The sequence below is a fragment of the Ooceraea biroi genome, chromosome 1 (assembly GCF_003672135.1).
Source record: "Ooceraea biroi isolate clonal line C1 chromosome 1, Obir_v5.4, whole genome shotgun sequence".
Taxonomy (NCBI): domain Eukaryota; kingdom Metazoa; phylum Arthropoda; class Insecta; order Hymenoptera; family Formicidae; genus Ooceraea; species Ooceraea biroi.
Window position 1 is genome coordinate 279249 of NC_039506.1, and position 19796 is coordinate 299044.

At 40.6% G+C, this 19796-nt stretch overlaps 1 protein-coding gene across 3 annotated transcripts; it reads right to left on the reverse strand.

The window, feature by feature from the left end:
- Window positions 1–50: 50 nt before the first annotated feature.
- LOC105288150 (transcription factor CP2-like protein 1) lies at window positions 51–18186 on the reverse strand. 3 transcript variants are annotated; one of them, XM_026968252.1, is made up of 12 exons: window positions 17462–18186; window positions 16944–17172; window positions 14567–14708; window positions 12046–12120; window positions 10198–10410; window positions 9757–9901; window positions 9002–9238; window positions 8458–8706; window positions 8185–8258; window positions 1566–1758; window positions 664–1114; window positions 51–582 (listed from the first exon to the last, which is right to left on the reverse strand). In XM_026968252.1, the coding sequence occupies exons 1-12, from the start codon at window positions 17600–17602 to the stop codon at window positions 533–535; spliced, it is 2199 nt and encodes a 732-aa protein (XP_026824053.1). In that variant the 5' UTR covers window positions 17603–18186; the 3' UTR covers window positions 51–532. The 3 variants fall into 3 exon arrangements, with proteins under 3 accessions (XP_026824053.1, XP_026824057.1, XP_026824065.1); XM_026968256.1 differs by having other exon boundaries at window positions 9002–9214; window positions 17462–17602; XM_026968264.1 differs by lacking the exons at window positions 16944–17172; window positions 17462–18186 and adding an exon at window positions 15167–16875.
- Window positions 18187–19796: the final 1610 nt, after the last annotated feature.

Here is a 19796-nt window from a genome sequence, read left to right on the forward strand (position 1 = left end):
AAATATACTCTTCTACAAAATTATATAATTGGCACTCGTTGTTTTCTTCATTGTATTAAGTGTATTGTATTGTCTTGGAGTCACTTGAAATTATCGAGTTTCAGTGACTTCAAGTCGCATAGATGCGAAAATGGGATGTCGAAAACTGTTTAAAGAGTCTGAATATTTGCACATCTCAACAAATTCGACACACACAACGCAATGGCAATATGATATTCATAATATAAAAAATAGATTTATACTCAGAAAAATCTTACTAGATCGAAGTCACCTATAAATGAGCATGTGTTTCAGTTGTTCAGTTACAATATGCCGCGTACAATTTCATATGCAAATAGATAAACACATAGGGCAAGACAGCGCAATCAGATTAACAATTTCTAATCCATTGCTCTTTACTTTAGCATGATTATCGTACTTAAAGATTAGTAATCTTTCTCGCACGTATTTGTCACAAATACTGCCGTTATAAAATTTGCCTTTTGTTTTTTTATCTTTTAAATAACTATATAATAAAATCCCTATAAATTGCTTAAATATTTTTCGACTTTATCAGCAATTTATAACGCTCGCTGCCTGGATCTGGAAAAGATATAGATCATTAATATTCTGGTTTAGTTTTGCAAATAATAGCCAGATAAACATAACAAAGCATGTAATTACCTCTGATAGTCTCAACGAGATACATACTCTCGTCCTTCATATTCGCTACCAGATCATCGGTAACTAACACGTGTATACCCTGTGGTCCTAGAAACAATATCGAGTGCAGTCGGTCAGGAGGCAGGTTTAGAGTATTGAGTAGCTTGTTCGTGAGCGCGGAGCTTGTTAAATTGTCGAGGTAGGCGATTCTCCAGAGTGAGCCATTGCCCTCCAGTGAGAAATAGAGGGTCAGCTTTGGGGTCGGCGCCTTGGAGTGCAGCGTGTTGAACAATCGAATGCCGTCCGCCACTCCGCAAATTTGGATGAGATCCTCTCGAGACAGACGCAGAATATCCGATGCGGAGAAACTGGCAAACGTCGACTCGAACGCGTTAAATCGACTTGCACGGAGCCAAGCAGTTGTTTGCGTGGCATTCGCGTCGGGCGGTAATTCGGTGAGACAAGGAGCACTCTGCGATTTATAATAAATTTATTAACATAAGTAAGCTTGGATTGGGTGGCTGCTAATTTTATGTAATTACTTCTTCACTGATATTATGGAATTTTTGAGAAAAGTGATTTTTCTTTTAAATATTTCAGCATATCGACACATTTATAAAGAATTTATAATTAAGTTTAAAATAAGCTAGAGTAATTTTCAAAAATAATTTATCATTGAAAAATTATTACACAGACGATGAAATCTAGAAAATATTTGTTCAAATGCAATGAATATCTATGAAAAAGATCTTCTAGAAGAATTCTATTTTCGTTCTGTAGATATAATGTGAAATATTTCTTTTTCATTATAGGAGAGTTAGCTTAGCTTTGATGAAAGTCTGTTTTCATCATGTCATGTCATGTTATGTCTATTTTATAGATTTGATAGCTGTCGAGAAAAGATAGCGTACAAGTAAACTAACATCACTCTCGATGCAAGGTTGATCCGGAAGTATGGCCGCAGGCGATGGCAAGGCTGGTGCCGTTCCCACGTTCTCCTTCACAGCGTCGGAAGCCGGAACCAATGGCACGATACCGGAATTAGAAACTGAAAGTGCTAGAGGAGCTACTACCGGAGAAGAATTACCACCAATAGTCGAACGTGTCTGCGGTGATCTGAAAAATATCAAAACCGATTGCATGTTAATTACGGTCCCATAATCATATTACATAATTATTCTCTTTGATGATAATCATTTTGCTACATGGTAATTTTTCCGAGACACGCGACACGGCAAAACACGTCGTGGCATATTATCATCGGATAATTCTGCCTCATTAATTGTGTATATGCTATAAATCATCGCGATTACTGACAGTTACACTGAACAACTTTGCGGAGGAAGGAGGCTATACCAGACATGGCACCTCGATAAAAACCGGTATACTCGTATGAAAATAACTTTGCTTATGCTAATAAATTCATATCGTAATCTGGAAGACGAGAGAGAAAGCGATACTTGAGCATGTGCCCAGAAAACATCAAGTCTCTGGTTGATGGATGATAATGAATTGGATAATGAATACAATGTCTCCAATAATCGCTAAATGCATCTCAAAACAAGTACGACTGATGCAGTCATTGCCGCGTAAAATAACAAGACTTCGCAATCGTTGTTATCTCTGAGCACGTTACATCAAATGTTACAAATAGTTGGCACATTATCGTACCGAATAAGCACACGGCCTTGGCAGTCACGACATGTCGTAGCTTGATAATTCCCACTGAAACCCCGAGGTCTATTAGTTAAACGCTAAAGGCATGTAAGTGTTATCTCAGTTCTAGCGATAAAGCAAGCGCTACAAAAGTTTAAAATGAGATTCGATCGACGTTCCACGCGATCACGTGTAATACCCTTTCGAAATATGTGCTGGGCTAAATTTTATTAATTCGTCAGAATATCTAATCACTCAGATAGTGACAATGAAATGAAGAAGGGGATTAAAATACGGATTCAATATTTTCTTTAAAGAAAACTGTCAGCGTATCCTTACGCGGAATGCTCCTTCAAATGGACCACGAGTTTGATCTTCTTGCAGCCATTGAGCCTCTTAACATCCCGCTTCTTGATCTGGAGACTGACCAGTCCTCCTCGCATAACATATCCTCTCTTCACTTGCACGTTCAACAGGGCATGGACGAACTTGACGACGACCTGCACATGCGGCGGACCGCCGCTCACGATCACTTCGTGTTCCAGAAGCCACGTGACGAACCGATCGAACGGATAATGCGGTCGCCTGATGGACCAGCAGCTTCTCATATCCCAGTAATCCCTCATGTCGAGTACGCTCTCGCTACAATTCGCTCCAAAAGAGTGTCTACGGCGCACTTTTCTTCTCCTTGAAGGCTTTCTTTCGACTTCTTACGCGTTCATTCATAAACGTAGTACATCCGCACGCTCGAACGTCCCGTTTCCCAAACGTCTTTTCATCCATTCGTATTGGCGATGTTACCGAAAGTCGCACACCCCTCGTGTGTCCCACCAACCACCTACTAAAGTCGATCTGGGCTTGAGAGAGAGAGAGAGTTCTGGCTCGCTCAGCTGATAGGATCAGCTCGAGTCAGCCGGATTGCATTTGTCTGCCGCGAACCGGATACTGCTAGTCGGCCGCGTCTGCCCCGGCGAGCTCCCTCGAAATTTTGACCTTCGCGGGAATAGTCTTTCGCACGGTGCCGTGCTGAAATCCGACAAAGTCGCGTGATCAGCGCGCCGTGTTTTCTTCCAGCTCTGACACGTCACGTGCGCTCGAGCAAACACGCTCGCCACTCCGATAATCACTCGTGATCCGATCCCGTGATGAGTGGAATTCTGTACTATGTTTTCTGAGATTCCACGGATTTCTCTCTTTTTTTTTTGTTTTTTTTCTTGGTCGATCATGTACGACCTGCTTGCACAGTTCTTTGCAGTTAGTTAGGTCGTTCGTAGGTTCGCTGTTTGTCTTCCACTTATCCAATTGCGCCTTTATAAAGAAGTGAACTTTGTATTCGCGTCTGCGATGTTTATCTTCCTGACAGCGCGTTGCTATTTTTCATCGGGCCTAATTAAAATACCACGTGTACGCCGCGCAACTTCAATTGCCTCGTAAAACAACCTCGGTGCATAAAATTTTCTTGTTTTCCCAGAAGATTCTCTTTCCAAGAAGTTATTAAAGTTTTTCTTTAATTGTTATAGCGACGTGAAATCAAATGTCTCAATTGTAACATTAAATCAGTCTCAGAATTAATTTATTTAATTCAGATTTGCATAAGTAGTCTCATCAGACTTTTTCAGCTTCTCTTGTCACTTTATTTTCCTTCAACTTCGACTCGAAATAATAATCTAATTCAGTGCTTTCAGTATCTTCGGCAATCAGAAAGAACAGGATACGTCCTGGTTACAAGACTATTTAACCGCCCTGGCGTCAGCTTTTCGGCGGCAGAGCTGCTCGTCATCTGAGAAGATGATCCTGCCGCGACAGGAGCACGTAGATGGCCAGGATATCTCGTGTCACCACAACGCTCAGACTGTCGATCAGCGGAACCGAAAAGGCGCGTGAAACTCGCATATACTCTGTCGGAAATCGACCAGATGCTGCGACGGACGCGGGCATTCCTGGATGGTGCATGCACACACGATATATCGCTATACTCTCTTGCTAACTGACCGCACTCAGCGAAGATCTATCGCTGGAAGAAGATCGCTCGATGCATCACACGTGGCGTTTATTAAACGCAATCGCGAGCTGTCAGTCACAAGTGATCTTGTCAGCGCTTTTATTGCATGACTAATGGCTGATTGATCGTGTTACGTTCAGTTTCACGCGAAGCCGCAGCTAGGAATCAGACGAAAATGCGATTGTTCGTTTGAAACGCAGCGCACTGCCAAGTCACGTTTGTCCACGATGTAATTCGGAGCCGGACACATCCACAGCACGAGGACGACCCGCACTCCGATTGGTGAAGCTAACGCGCTTTACTCGCTTATCGAGTTGTTTGCCGTAGTTTGCTCCGATAGTTCCGAGCGAATCGTTTCCTATCGATGGTCTCACTCGTTGCACACCAGAACACAATCGCCGTGTACCGGAATATACCGGACTGAAGCTAATCTCGGACGATAAGTTCGGCACACCTTCAGCTCGTCCGACGATTATCCGCGCGCAAAGGTGAGATGTTCAAATAGAAATTACCGAACTCCACAAACTACATTCGCATGATCGAAACGCACTTGAAAGATCCCTCCATAACAGAACTGGCTCCAGGTCGAGATCTATTCGTCTCTTTCTCGAACGAGGCAAGATCTTGATAATTGATTATTTTTCCCGGTTGAAGCGCCGAATATAACGCAGAAGGATTCGCTTTACAGACATAGCAGGATCACGTCGGAGGAAATCGGTCAGTGGCCTCTTCACAAGCTTTGCACTGTTTTCCAGGGCAAACAGTTAAGGATCACACCGGCTCTTGGACTGGTACCGGTTCTCGCGCGTGCACGCGCGATGCAACGGCAACTGCAAGCTCGCTCGCTTTCCTCACGATGACCAGAGTAAGATTGTGCCTCAAGATTGCACACGTCTGATGGGATATCGAGTCTCCGATCGGTCGCAGATTGCGACACACTTTTCGTAATCGCCTCGGAAGCCTCTGCGAGTTGGCTGGCCGGTTGATCGATTGATGATGTCGTCGGCGATCACGCGAGTGACGGGGGATGTCGGTCACCGGGTTTACTCATGAGGCTCATACGGCTGGTCTATCGGCGATAGCGGTTATCATTACGATGTCGGACAACGCGATCGGCGTACCCGGCGTTCGCTGCGGATTGCTGCGAGATGCGATCTCGTTGCTGAACACGTCTGAATGGATTCAGTGATGGGATGGTGGATCGATCGACGCAAGAGCAACGCAGCTACGCGCGCTGTACGGCCTTCTGAATTTACTCGCATGCACTGTGAGTCTCATTCGCCATGTCCCTCTCTCTCTCTCTCTGTTTTTTTCTCTTTCTTCTTCTCTCTTTACTGGTTCTCCAACTTCCCCTCCATCGGAACGCCGTTCAGAGATGGGGACGCCGGCTCGCGCCAGTTCAAGCCAGTTTGTTCGGCGGCGATGCCTGGCGTCTACGTCCACGTCCCCCGCTTCTTCCCGTTCACCATCGGTGGCGAGCGAGCTTCTACCGGAGGCGTATAACCACCGCCATCCTTCGCCAGAATGAACTCCCACCAACTGCACTCGTCGAGTATCTGACAACGTCGCAGTGGTTTCTAGTACAACCAGAGAAGCGCATAATGTTCTTTGTTTTCTTTGGACTCGTATTCTTCATCCTGATGAAGAGTGAAGAAAAGGAAATAGAACAGATACAGTCCTGCGATCTTCTTTTCTTCAGGGGGAGAAATTTCAGTTTCTATTTTTGTCACTGGAACTTTCCTCATTGCATCTTTTTCCTCATTGCGACGTAGAGAAAATGAAAAGAAGAAAATGAGGAGAGAAAGTTCCTGAAAAGAATTCTCTTTTGGAACGAAAGGATATTTTTGAAAGTTCCTCAATACTTTTACTTTTTAGGATTTTCTACTTTCTTTAGTCTGCTTCTCGTGACAGGAAAGAAACGTAAGTAGAGAAGAAAGGAAAAAATATCATTGGCAGACTTCTTTCCTGATTGATAATATTAGGCTTCTCCTCCCTGATCAGCATTCCTCTTCGTCTGGCATTTTCCATGTCAGATATTGTTAGAACAGGCAAAACAAGCAACATGTTTGCCATGCAAATCAATTTTTTGTAAATTCTCTTCATTTAAACTGCTTGGAAGGAAAGGGGAGACAAAAGGGGAGACGCTAGCGGATGATTTCTTCTGCTGATGTTCGCAATTTAACTATCATGTGGATATGAACTTACGTCGACATACGTCATACGAAGGTCGCGGCGATTGCTCGGTAGATTGCTCATTTACAACGAACGCGCATATAAATAGCTCTCAGGAGCAAAAACACTCGTCGAGGACACTAGTGAACCAGGTGTATCGGAAACGTTTCGCTATTTATATCCATGGAAACAGATATCTCTCCGTCGAACACCATGCATGACGCAAGGATTACGTATTTCAACGCGACAAATCGATACGACAAAGTCCTACTGAGACATATCTAGATGAAACTCAAGAAAGAAAAAGATATAGGCCAGTCTGTGTCTTTCATTGAATCTGACATTATCCGACATTGCGGCATTTCTTTAGAAGAGTCCAAATCGTTCAGCAAAATCAAATAAGAATAAAAAAGATCAATGTGTCTCTTATTTCAGTCTCTACAGATAAAGCTACCGCATGCACTGTTGCACCGCATATTCGGTTTGGGTATGTCGCTATTTTTGGAGGAAGCGAAAACGTTGTCGGTTAAATGACACGGATCGTTTGACAGACTTGGATGATTCACGTATACTTAAGCGGGTGCCCGAAACCCGCCGTATCCAGAATCGGCTAGTTGTTGTTTGCATAGTAAGCCGTTCAGTTCGCGCAGTTCGATTGCAATAAAATTCTCGCTTCTCCCTAAAGACACTCGGTCGATCCCGCCTTGCGTAAAAAACGATACGCTAAGCTGCAGCAATAAAATTTGCGATACGTTAATCTTTTACTAACACATATGTTTTCCCGCACGACGTGCACGATCGTGAGTGTTGTAACGCGTGCATCTCGCATGGCGATTAATGTTAATCTTTTTATAAATATCGCTCTCTATCGCGTTAAATGATTCTTCTTAAGAGATGAAAGAATCATCAGTATTAATTTCTATTGAAAAAAAATAAAATTGTTAAACAATTAACGATACAAAGTTTTATGTACTATAAACTACAAGAATTTTTATTACGGAATGTTAAAAACAATTAGTTGCTTTTGTTTAATGAGCGACACTCTTCATTTCGCAAATATCTAACGCGACACTTAATTCAGTCGTATTTACTCTGATACTGGTATTTTACAGACTAAATAATGATGTAAGAAGCAATAGATTGAATGTAAAAAAATGTAGACTTAAAAAATATAATCTAATATTGACAGATTACTATCGTAATTGCTAATTACAGCAGGGAGAGTGTCGTTCGTAATTACTGTGCTTTTTCCTTGTTCATACGTATGTTTAACTTGATCTCGATATTTGCTGAATTAATGTCACATTTACTGTCTGCCAATCGCGTATATTCTTTGTTATTTATTAATCAAAAGTTTCCATCAAAGCACGACATTTATTTCGATGTAAAATGCTATTATCTTGGTCGCTGCGGTCATTTAATTACACAAAATCGAATGATACAAACGGATAAATATCGCGTACGGGAAACGTTATTTCAATTACAGCTGTTTGGTTTACATTTGGCAATGATTTACATGCAGTTATGCATTGCAATTTCATTTACGCGAGCGATTTTTTTCGAGTGTCGCAATTTTTTTATATAACGATATATGGCATTGTCAATATTCTATCTTTTATTTGCCGAACGCGACGTAGTAACACACGATAATGTAGAACAAATTATATTGTATATAAATACGTATAAAATGTATAAAAAACTGATCAACTTACATTGCATCTGTTGAGACGAACGGGCTTCCACCATTCTGCGTCGGACTTGAGGGTGATAAGGACTCCAACGGAATCTACAACAGAAAGCACAGAAGAAAGGAAAGTTAAGACTCGAAGAAACACAATATTCCTGTTAGAAAACTTATCCTTCCGTTCTTTCTAGTTGTAGTTTATTGTATGTTATTTTGTTTTTATTTAATAAAAATATATTTTAATATATATTTTACGAGATTATATACATATATATATATATATATATATATATATATTTACATCGGAGAGAACGGTGCAGTCGTAGCTGGGTTGGTACTTGTCCTGTTCGTGAGGAGGACGTCTCAATATTTTGTCCCGATCTTGCTTGTGCTTGCGGTCCGCTCCTTTCAACTTGAAGACTTTCACTTGGCATGAGGCGGCGTGTAGACGCGGTCCTCCCGGCAGCCGGGTCTCCACTTGGATTCGAAAGGGAACGCCTTTCTCGCCACCGTGCTTCTTCGGCGTAAATTCGGTACTTATGCAATTAACCTACCCACAACGAAGAAATACATCTCAAACATCTCAATACATCTCAGTAAGCATCAATAGTATCCCGCTGAAAAAAGCATTGCGATATGAATCGACAAGTATATTCTGAAGAGGATCGCACGTGCGGCATTATATGTGTAAGAATCCACAGACAATTCTTCATTAAATTATACGTAAAGAGCAAAATTATCCTAGTGAGAGAAATTAATCACATCTGTGTGATATGCATAATGTAATAAATAAAAGAATCTATCAGTTAATGATAAAAAATTCGGCAATATCCAGGTCAGCGTACTTTGATATAAACGCCAACTTCCTTCGTGGGATCCCACATGAAATCTACACTGTTGTTAGATGGTGATGGCTGGTATACGTCCACCATTCCATAGCTGAGGGGTACGTCAACCTCCAACAGCCTCTCGCCTGGCCTAGCGCGTTGCCAGGCCAGCATCTGTTCCCGTTCCGTGTACTGCAGACGCCGCTCATGGAAGCAAATGCGGATCGTCGACTGGAACAGAAATGTTGGATGTCCCTACAGAGGCGTTGTAGCACCGTTTGGGCGACTCACATCTTTCGAACACGTCGAGGACATGCCGTGAGCTCACGCCGATTGTGTTAATTCGTGCTTGTACTCGCACGGATAATTTTTGTCACTCCTCGAAGAAGCTTACCGATGCGAGAGGAGGAAATTAGTTTTATTTGCATAGTTATCAGCAGAACCAGCGTTAACCGTTCGCGGTTGGATCCATCCGGTTACGACTACAGCTATTTCAGTGTTTAATAATTTCAACAAAACTTTTATCAACGTTCACGAAAGTTACATAATAAATTCTAGATCGCATCATGATTCAAATGATTGAACAATCAAATCCAATTACTGTTATCATCTTTTTGCTTTTTTTTTAATTGAGAAATTATATCCGTCAGCATCAACATGAACTCGCTGCTTTACCTCGTGAGGGACTATAAGCGTTTTTTAAGATGCCGCTACCCAAACATTAGAAGCGTTCAAATGAGGGTTTTCTTGGATTTAAGAGCGTGACAAGGTACCTTCAGAATCTTTCCGCGGTATGCAGACAGATCGCCCAATTTTTTCAGTTTGATTTCATATGACTGTCCCTGGTTCAGATACGTCAGCGTCTCTTCGTTTACTTTGGTGGCGATACTGGTAGCGGCTGCTAAGACATACTGGAAACTAAAGGAAAACTTGACGATGTACAAACTCCATTTGTTTGTGATACACTGTTGTGTCAAAATTAAAATATATCCTCACATTGCATTATTAAAATCAACAAGTAGTATTAAAATAACATGAAATTCATTTTTGACGGAAGTTGGAGCGAACAAGAAACGAGCCATGAGAATCTCGTTTCCAGCCTCGAAAAAAGATTAAAAGCGCAGGTAAATGTTACGCAATTCTGTACATAATATTTGTCAAAAGTTTTTGGTTCTGATAATTCGTGTCGTTTAAATTAATATTTAATTGCGCACCGGCAGTCCTCGTTCAACTCGTTTCCCTGCTGAGAAGAAGAAACATGATTCGTTGCGGTCGAAGTCGGCGGGTATTCCTCATTGGAAGAATACAAGAGTTGGTGGAGGGTAGTAGCAGTTTGGCCATTGTTGTTGTTGTCAGCTTCAACGGAGCTGACATTTCCATTATTGACAGACGCAGTATTGATCGCTCTTTGCGACACGTGATTTAAACTGAAAAAGAAAATTTCTGAGATACAAATACGCAGGCAAATAACATGCTCGATTGTGTCGATGTCGTACAAAACCATATCACTGCATAGAAAAACTGTATAAATTGTTTCACGATCAGTCGCGAGAACCACTCACTATAAGTTAAAGAAAAGCGATGGTGGAACGTTCAAATCCACGGGCGTTCGCATTCTTCCGGTGGTCCTGTTCAGCGAAAGTTTCCACTCGGTCTTACGAAAATGTACACGTCAGTGGAAACACTTTTCACTGCGCGGACACTTTATTGTACTCGATATTGCACAAATTCATCGTCTCGACCGTTACATCAGCTCTTGTCGCGATTTCAACACACTGCACTCGCAGGAGCACGAATGTAAATGGAAAGTCACTCCGATCTATGTCTATGCGAATGATTTCATCACTCGTCTAATCAGTTATTCCCGATACTCGGTTTTCCGGGCCTCCGCGCACACACACAGAGAGAGATATACCTTTTACATAATCTACTTTACTCGGAGAACAACAAGATCATCGAGTCGACCTCTCGATTTCATCGTTCCACATCGATACGACGACTGCACGCGACTCACACGGTGCTCCGGCTCTGCTTCGCTCTAGCGAACTCTCCCCGCTTTTCCATTTAGCGGATTAGCGATTTAATCACTGTCTCGCACACTCATAGATAAAAATCTCTAACTCGGGCAGTAATTTCCTCCGTGACTCACTGAACACGTGACGCGAACAGAACATTAATAGGTCAATTTTTGAGGCGTTTTGGAAAATCGAAGACTTCTCTTTCGGACAACGGGATAAAAGTACTCGATGGAATTTAATGGGAAATCCAATTATACTGCCACGTTAGTGCTTCATAATTCCGAAGAGACCAACGTTTCCAATTTAGAAAAAATCTAATTTGGGAACTGACGTATTAAATCATTTTTATTTATTTTTATTCAATCCGCCGTATTAATCTGTCTCGCATGTCGTTTTTACGCGCACTACGTTACCCGTTACACGAATCTCACCGGCGATTGGGAAACAAAAACACTCTCGATCTTTATCACACGATCTGTATCACACGCACGTACGCACGCACGAGACATCAATTTCCGATTTACGTTTGCGATTAACACGTCCCACGACTGTGACCGCTGTTTTACGGAGTAACGCGCGCGCCGCGTGATAATTACGCGCGAACGAGCAAGTCTGACCCGAGAACGGCTTATTCTCTCGATATGTGCGAACGGACGCAACGATACGACATTTATCTTTGCGGCCGTGTCTTTGCGGGGGAGCCGCGCGCGGCAAATTCCGTTCGGAATACTTTTTACCCCCGTTACCCCCGAGTTGCTCCCCGATATGGCATCGTCTTCGTGTTGTATTCGTCATCGTAGTAACGTCAGACTGCTATCGCTGATACTGTCATTCGAGCTTCACTCGACCCTATCGTTTGCCATAAATAAACAAACGCCGTGATGCAAGAATAATTTTGTTTGCAAAATGAAAAAGAAGGCAGGGGAGATTGATTATGAAATTGTGAATTATATGTACAACTCTCAGAGTTTTCAAGATTATCACGTGGCGAGTAGTATCATCCAAATTCAAGAAAAGTGGCTTTGATAATTCATAATGACTTACTTATTATGTTGATTCTCGGGTGACGGAGCTTCCTGCTTGAAGACAGTTAGCGATGGCAAAGCGAGAAGGGCTTCGCTGAAATAGTGGAAATTTTTAACATGCCATTAGTAGTCTTTCTTTCTAATCTTATCTCTAATTGTTAACAAGTGTGATAGCGATTATTTCTCTTTCAATTTGTTTATTGGAATAACGTAGTTTAAAACATTTTGTAGAAATTATAACTATAGACTGTTTATATAATTATCTCTTTCATCTGTAAGTTCTGAAAATAATCGTGAAAATTGCTTCTTATGATTATTTCAATAATGTCCATTTTCAATTTCTTCTTTCACAATTTAACAATCTAATTTAAATCTTATATATTTCTTTCTTCATAAGATTGCACCATGAAACATTCTCGGTACACGGCAATTGCTTTACTTTGTTAAAACAATATACGATACGAAATAATGTGTTATTATTTTTCATTTATCATTTCGTAATAATATTCTGTCGGTGAGTAACTCACGGCTCTTAGTTACATTGACGCAAAATAATCGCGCAATCGTATCGAAGATTACGAACAAACGTCAGTCCGTCTGGCAATGTACCAACTCGAAATGAGGACTTACGCGCGATAAGGAAAAAATAATTTGAGAACTACTTTGATAATATCGCCCGAATCAGTAAGGTCAACGCAAATCAGAATGAACTAGTTCACTGGTGCAATGGATTAATCGGTGTGAAGTAACATTACGATACTGTATCAAGAATACCACCGAAATTTATTTCTGATTCATATCATAGCTATACGAGAGAAACGCGAAGTCGATCATATATTAATTTAATAGTTTATTTATTGAAAGATGAATAAATAATTTTGGTAAGAATTCTTCGCGAAGTATCATAATCCTCCATGATTCTTTTCAAATAATTATGTTAAAACAATCAAGAATACATTAAAGAAAGCAATTTTGATTATACTCACCCAGATTTCACATATTGATGCATTCCTTTATTGATCATTAAGTAATCACTTGATTTATAAGTTAATTGTAAATTTTAAGCGAAGTTCTTAAGGACTGATATACAATATATTTGGACAATGCCAAATGCTCAACGCTTTCGGGCAACTGTCGATACTGATAATTCATTCTCACAATATGGCTAATAATACGGCGAATATCGCGTTGATTTACATGTAATTGCAATTAAAAGTTCTTTAGTGTACACTGATATGCCGCCAAAAATAAACTGCCTGTATGTACACTCACAAATTGGCATGCCAGCAAGTTTCGGTTCAAACTACGCGGAACACTTTCGATATATCTTTATATGGACGGATACAAGTCTCTTTTTTCTCGTCGTGACTTCTGCCACGTGTATGTACGTATGCATATATGATCAGCTGATGCGAGCAAGTCGACAGCCAGAAGCAAGATCCTTGACCTTTCTTCTCTTTTGCTTCCCTTTATCGTGAATAAAATATAGTTTAGGCTGAACAAACTTGTGTTCAAATTATTGGCGGAATCGTTGTAAGAATATGGAGAACTTTTCAATTAATTAATACGAACTAATTTGTCATATTAACGAGAAATTTTCCTGAAATATATGTAAAAATCCTACACTGTAATATTTTCATTCATTTATTGAAAAAACAGTCGCACAAGCGGGTTATCACGGTCCGTGCAGCGTGAATTTACGATACAAGCAGGTATATATTATCGTGATAACGTTCGGGGCCATTTTGGTCTCGTATTCGTATCTACTTGTTCTTGTCCGTATAATCCACTGATATAATATCGATTGCAGTCCTCCTGCGTAATATTCCTGCGACTTACGACAAATTTTGTTAAAACCTAACTGACTCGCCACACGTGCGAGTTACATAGAGATTTGCGTATATCTAAATAAAATTACGAACAATACACCATACAATTTCCAAAGAACGAGGAGGTGCGAGGAAGATTTCATGGGAGATCTACTGATCATGCTCCTCTTTCACGCACGTTTCGGTAATCGTGCACCTCCGCACGTGCGTGCACGTAGAACGCCGATACTTGTGGCCGCGCGACCGGACCGGTTTGATAATCACTTGCGGTGTCGCCGGCACGACGCAATGCCAAGAACTGTGGCCAGTTTTAACCGGATTTCTGAATCGACTCGTTGCAGTACGTATCAATCTTGCTTGTGGCAGAGGCCTGTGCTACCGACCACGCACTCAATAAACGTGCGCCATCGACGGAGAGTTCTCTAACGATCGAGCTCTCGTTTAGAACTTTGTAGATGAAGAAACTGGCATTTTACTCCGAGATCATTTAATGATGATATTTATTATTATTATTCGATTATATAGATCGTGTCTTTTCGGATTCAGATGCATATGATGCATCTCTTGCCCGGCTGAGCAAATTGGCTTCTTTTTAATGTAGAGTCGACGGAATGCCACCTTTCTTGGTGATTTACTGATTTTTTTAGCATTCTTCGTCTTCGATTCATATTGGATCCACATTCCTTTCCAGATTTTTTGAGTATCACTTACCTCATGTTGTAGGAGGCAACAGCCGTTGCAAGATCAGATGTCGCGAGTGCGGATAATCCATCGAAATCAGCGGCGAGGTGCTCCGCGAGTTCCTCCACTTGCGTGGTCCAGCCTTGACCAGAGCCATTGCTCCCGATGGATCCTGAAACACAAATCGAACAAATCTTATGAGTCTACTTCTTTTATGACATCCTTGAGCACTTTGTTTTCTTTATTTCCTTAATTATAACGGTTTACATAACAAATTACAGAAAATTTTACATGCATCACAATCTTTGTTTCTTTTAATCTGTACAAATAATTATGACGTTCGGCAACAGTTACTTCTTAATTTTTATGAAAGCTGCGGAACAAGCCATGATCTCATTTGGGAAAAACAAGAATCTGATAACATCTAATATAATATGCAATTTTCGTCACGTCGCAACTCCAAACCTTAATTTTCATCATCTTAATCTCCAAAGAAGAATTATACGGAAGAATAATTTACGAAAAATAACAGCTAACGTCACTATTTTTCACTTTTAAGAGCACTATATCAAATACAATGTCAATACAATATGATAAGTACAAGGCTCTTCTCGTAGCCCGGTATCGTACCGCCTTGGGCGCCGTTGTAACCGACGTGAAGCTGATGATGCATCGTAGTTGGCCTATCTTTCGTCTCCTGAGCAACGTGACGGCGCCGGCTCTTGGTGGTGACGGGTGGATAACGTCGACTCTGCAGCAACGACACTCGGGACCTATCGACCTCACACCACTTCATCCTATTTCGGCTGCAGCGGTGGATCAACACACCTGGGCAAGGAACACACCACCGGAACTGACCGACTACGTGCGTGCACCTTCACCAAGTTCCGCCAGTTATGGCGAACTGGCTTCTATCGATCTCCTCTCTTTCTCGTTTTCTCTCTGTCTCTCTCTCTTTTGTCGGGCAAGCCAATCTGCGTGATACATTGTATGTGTGCGTATGTCGAGTTATCAGGCGGGATGACCACGTGGGCGAAAAGGCGTCGGACGTGTAAGAAGACAGGGCGCACAAGTTGAACAGTCAGTCTTGAGAAGATCTTCGTAGCGACATCGCTTGAATTGCGTATCGAATGATGCTTTGGACAAATGATGCACTCGCTGAATGCGGATGTCTAACGATGTCGAAATTTCACACAAAAGCAATGGTGATTTAATTAAGTCGCATGCTTCTTAAAGATTTATATTCTGTTATCGTCAGGTAAATTAATTATTGATTTGAAATTATATTATTTTTTCAAAATTTTGTTACTTTACAAGTTACTTTATAAGTTTAATGGTTCATGTGTAATATCGTTAAACTTAATTAAATGCATGACAAGAATATTATAAAGCATTTGAACGTAGATATTTATCTTAAGAAAAAATATCCAATTCTTTAAAAATATAATTGCGACGAAAGATGTATGATGGAGACATTTCTTAATATAAAGAAGATATGCATTCGCGCATAATATTTTAGACAATAAAATGGAACTCGTGGCTACGACAGTGTACGAGGGGCAGTTCGGTCACGACCTTTAAGAAGATATATCTACGTTAACGGCTACAAGATAATGACGATCGACTTCGCGCCACTGCACATTTACAAGCAACACATTCTTTACGTATACCATATTGATGGGAAATATGTTTCGTAGAAAATGAGATTTAGGACCTCCGACGCAATTTAACTTTTTCTTATTTTTATTATTTCGGAAAAGTTATAATCCTGTACTTATGTGCCACTACTAGATCTAGAGAATGATAATGATAAAGGTTTTATATTTTTATATAATTTTACTAGAACATACTATCAGTTCTAGTTTGCGGGTTGAAGCCGCGTTTTGTCATTTTAATTTCGACGTTTCAAACTCCTGATGAAGTGGATGAAACATCGGAAATAAATGACAAAAAACGTGGCTTCAATCTGGAAACCAGAATTGAAAGTAGTAACCAGCACGAAAGCTTCAAATTTTTTATTTTTAATTTTAAATATAATAGAATGAGATTTTCTCTTAACGTTTGCTAATTCAGTAACTGTAAGATACAAACAATTCCACAAATTAGATTGTTCTCATTGCTATCCCAAAACACACAGACACACACAAATTCCGATATTAACAATGATCAAAGTGAAGAACTCGTTCTTCTCAATCGATAACAATCTTTGATGCATTGTTTCTTTTTTTCCTTCCAAAAAAAGATATTTTCGCATTCCTCATTCTGTTTTTATTAGAACAGCTTCTTCAAATGCGCGTAGCGTTAATAAACAATATTAATTATGAGAAATAATTAATCATCCTTACATCATTGCGTTGAGTGTGCTCTTATCACATACATTAAGAATAGATATGCCAAAAATACCAACCATCTCTTCTGATGTGTTTCTTTTCCAGTTCTGTGATATGCTGTAACGGTTCCTCGGCGCGACGTTTCAGATTGTTTTGTTCGTAATTCGGGGACGATCCGGAAGACGAGAGTTGTTGCGGCGAGCCGCCATTCAAGTGCATCTGATCACCACCAAGCGGTGAGCCTTTCGGCGAGTTGTGCTTATCTTGCCATAAAGAATTTTGCGGACTATGATATCCTATCGTACTCTGCAATATTAATAAGAGCACTTTTTTAGAATTGCTCAAGATAAATTTATAACTAACGAGAAAAATCTTTTTTCAAAATATTAAAAAATTTAAATTAAAAAAAGATATTAAAATCCATAGAAAAATGGTAAACATAAAACTGAAATAATTATTATTACTTAAAATATATTTCTACAATACATAATTTCTGGAATGCATATACATATAAGGAAACAGTTTTGTGATTAATTATAATAATTGTTTTTCTGTAGAAGATCATCTGACGGCAAGTAATCATTATTACACGCACCTGTTGAGTGGTAGCTACGACGTCACACCTGTTTGGACGAACTGGCGACAGTTGCTCATATGACGGAGACGACGTGTTGGTGAACCACATCGCCCCGTTCAGAGTTTCCGCACCGCCGTCCATCATGAGTTGGAGCTCCATTCAGCGGCTTTCAGTCTCAGCAAAATACGTACGATCGGATTAGCTAATTGCCGATCGCCCAAGTATCACTTATCTACAAGCTTATTTACCGCGACACTAATGAAACACATTTGCGGCGATTTCCGGGCACAATACGAATATTTACATTAATCTTGAATCTCAGATCTCAGATCTAAAGGTGTCTTTGATCGGAGGCACTCTTTTAAAAGAGATGCTAAAAGATTCCTCTTCGCGAAGACAAGAGCAAAAGACGCGTTCTGCTAACTTAAGAATTATGATTACTAGTTTTTAATAGCGCTATAGATATACGGAAAAATTTTGCTCGATTGATTTCTTTTGGCGACGAGCCTATAAGAGGCTGATCTAAATCTCAGATCAACGATCTGAGTCCCCGTCCCGAGATGTCCTTCTCTCAACCGCGAGGAGTTTTCATGCCTTCGTGTCCGTTCCAGATCGTCGTGCTGGTCCACCAGTCGGTGGGTATCCCTCGGCCCACAGATTTTTGATGTGCCCGGAAATACACGGTGCATCACCCGACCGCCGGTGGCTCTCAGGGCCGAGTACACGCGCTGGCCACCTTTCCTTAGAACATCACGAAGAAGCTGTTGTACAGTTTCTTGATGCCGGTGGTCTCGCGCTGTCGATGCGTTTCCAAGAGTGCGCAACCTCGCGACTTGAGTGACAAAAAACGCGAAAAGACGACGAACGCGTCCTTGAATATCATCGCCACGCCTTGGCTGCAACGCATCTTGTTCCTAGTTGTGCCGGAGCTCTGCTGCCGTTTCGGCGGAGAACCTCCTCCTACGAACAAGAGATAGTTAATTTTGCATGATAAAAGCGCCAGTCAGTCGGCGGATTGATTGTTTCACGCTTGAGGTGAACAATTCTCTTGCTATGTCCTGTTCATTAAACTTTCAACGACAATTGTTCAATGTGTTGTACGCGCCGAGTCAAAATCAATCACGTTAAAATGCGTGCGCAACACACGATAAATTTATTGTGATAAACATGTGTAATTATTTGACATGTTTAACGAGAATCAGAAATAAGAAATAATTACGTAAAAATTTGCAGCATCATATAATATTTGTAAATATAAATGCATTAATTATTCAAAATTTTATATTAAAATATTGCGCATAACGTTTCAACAGATTTGTTTAAGTCATTTCTGAAAATCACATAACGCTTTTACGTCACAAACAAGTATCTAATATATACATAATTCATTGTACGGTGTGATTTATGTTTCAAGATTGCATTAGTATATGCAATTGGTTAATATTTGTTCTGATTCGTTGTTATTTTTCTGTTCCGTGATTAATAACTCCACGTTAATTAACATTTGTATAATGTTTTCAGAAAGGAAAACCGTTCGTAAGTATTTCCACGAATAATGTTCGCTAGTGCTTGACATCAATTAATGCTGATTAACGCGAAATCACGAGACTCATCAGGGTTGTGCGATAACCAATTTCTTTTCCTTTTCTCAGCCCTATAAATTACTTATTTTTAGAATAAATAGGTCATAATAACTTATGATAATAATTCATAAATAATAAAACAATTTTTAATCGATCAAAACGAAAAGATATTATTAATTCATTATTTTTGTCATTTTGCAGTCGAAAATAATAAAAACAAAGATTGAATATATTATTTTTACAAGATTTTTAACTTCATCCTACTTACTGTTCTCCTATGTTTCAGCAATGCTTTCTCTCTGGTGTCTCGTCCTCCTCACGTAAAAATCGAAAAAGGTTTCGTCTTCGTTGACGAAACAGAGGGAACTGGTCAATTCCACAGGGATGGAAGCATTTCCGGTAGGTAGACGGCGACGACGACTCAGATACCTTATTGAGATCTCGCAACTGCAGAAGATCCGTCTTGAATTTCGCCGTTTCGAAACTTGCACTCTTTCTTACACTCGTGAGAACGAGTACTGCGTCTAATTTTCCAAACTCTCGTTTACTCGAGAAATGACGTAGTGCGAAGTGACCAACTCGCGCAATGCAAAATTCTGTCGGGGGGAAGAGCCTCTCGCTTTTTGTGAAAGATTCCAATCGGCGGGGATTCCCGAAATGCCTGGCTAGGCCTGCTCGGCGTTACGCCGATACGCCTCGCTACTGCTTTCTAATGACTATAGCTCACACACTGGATAGTGTCTTGGGTATTGGAGGCCTTCGCCTTCTCG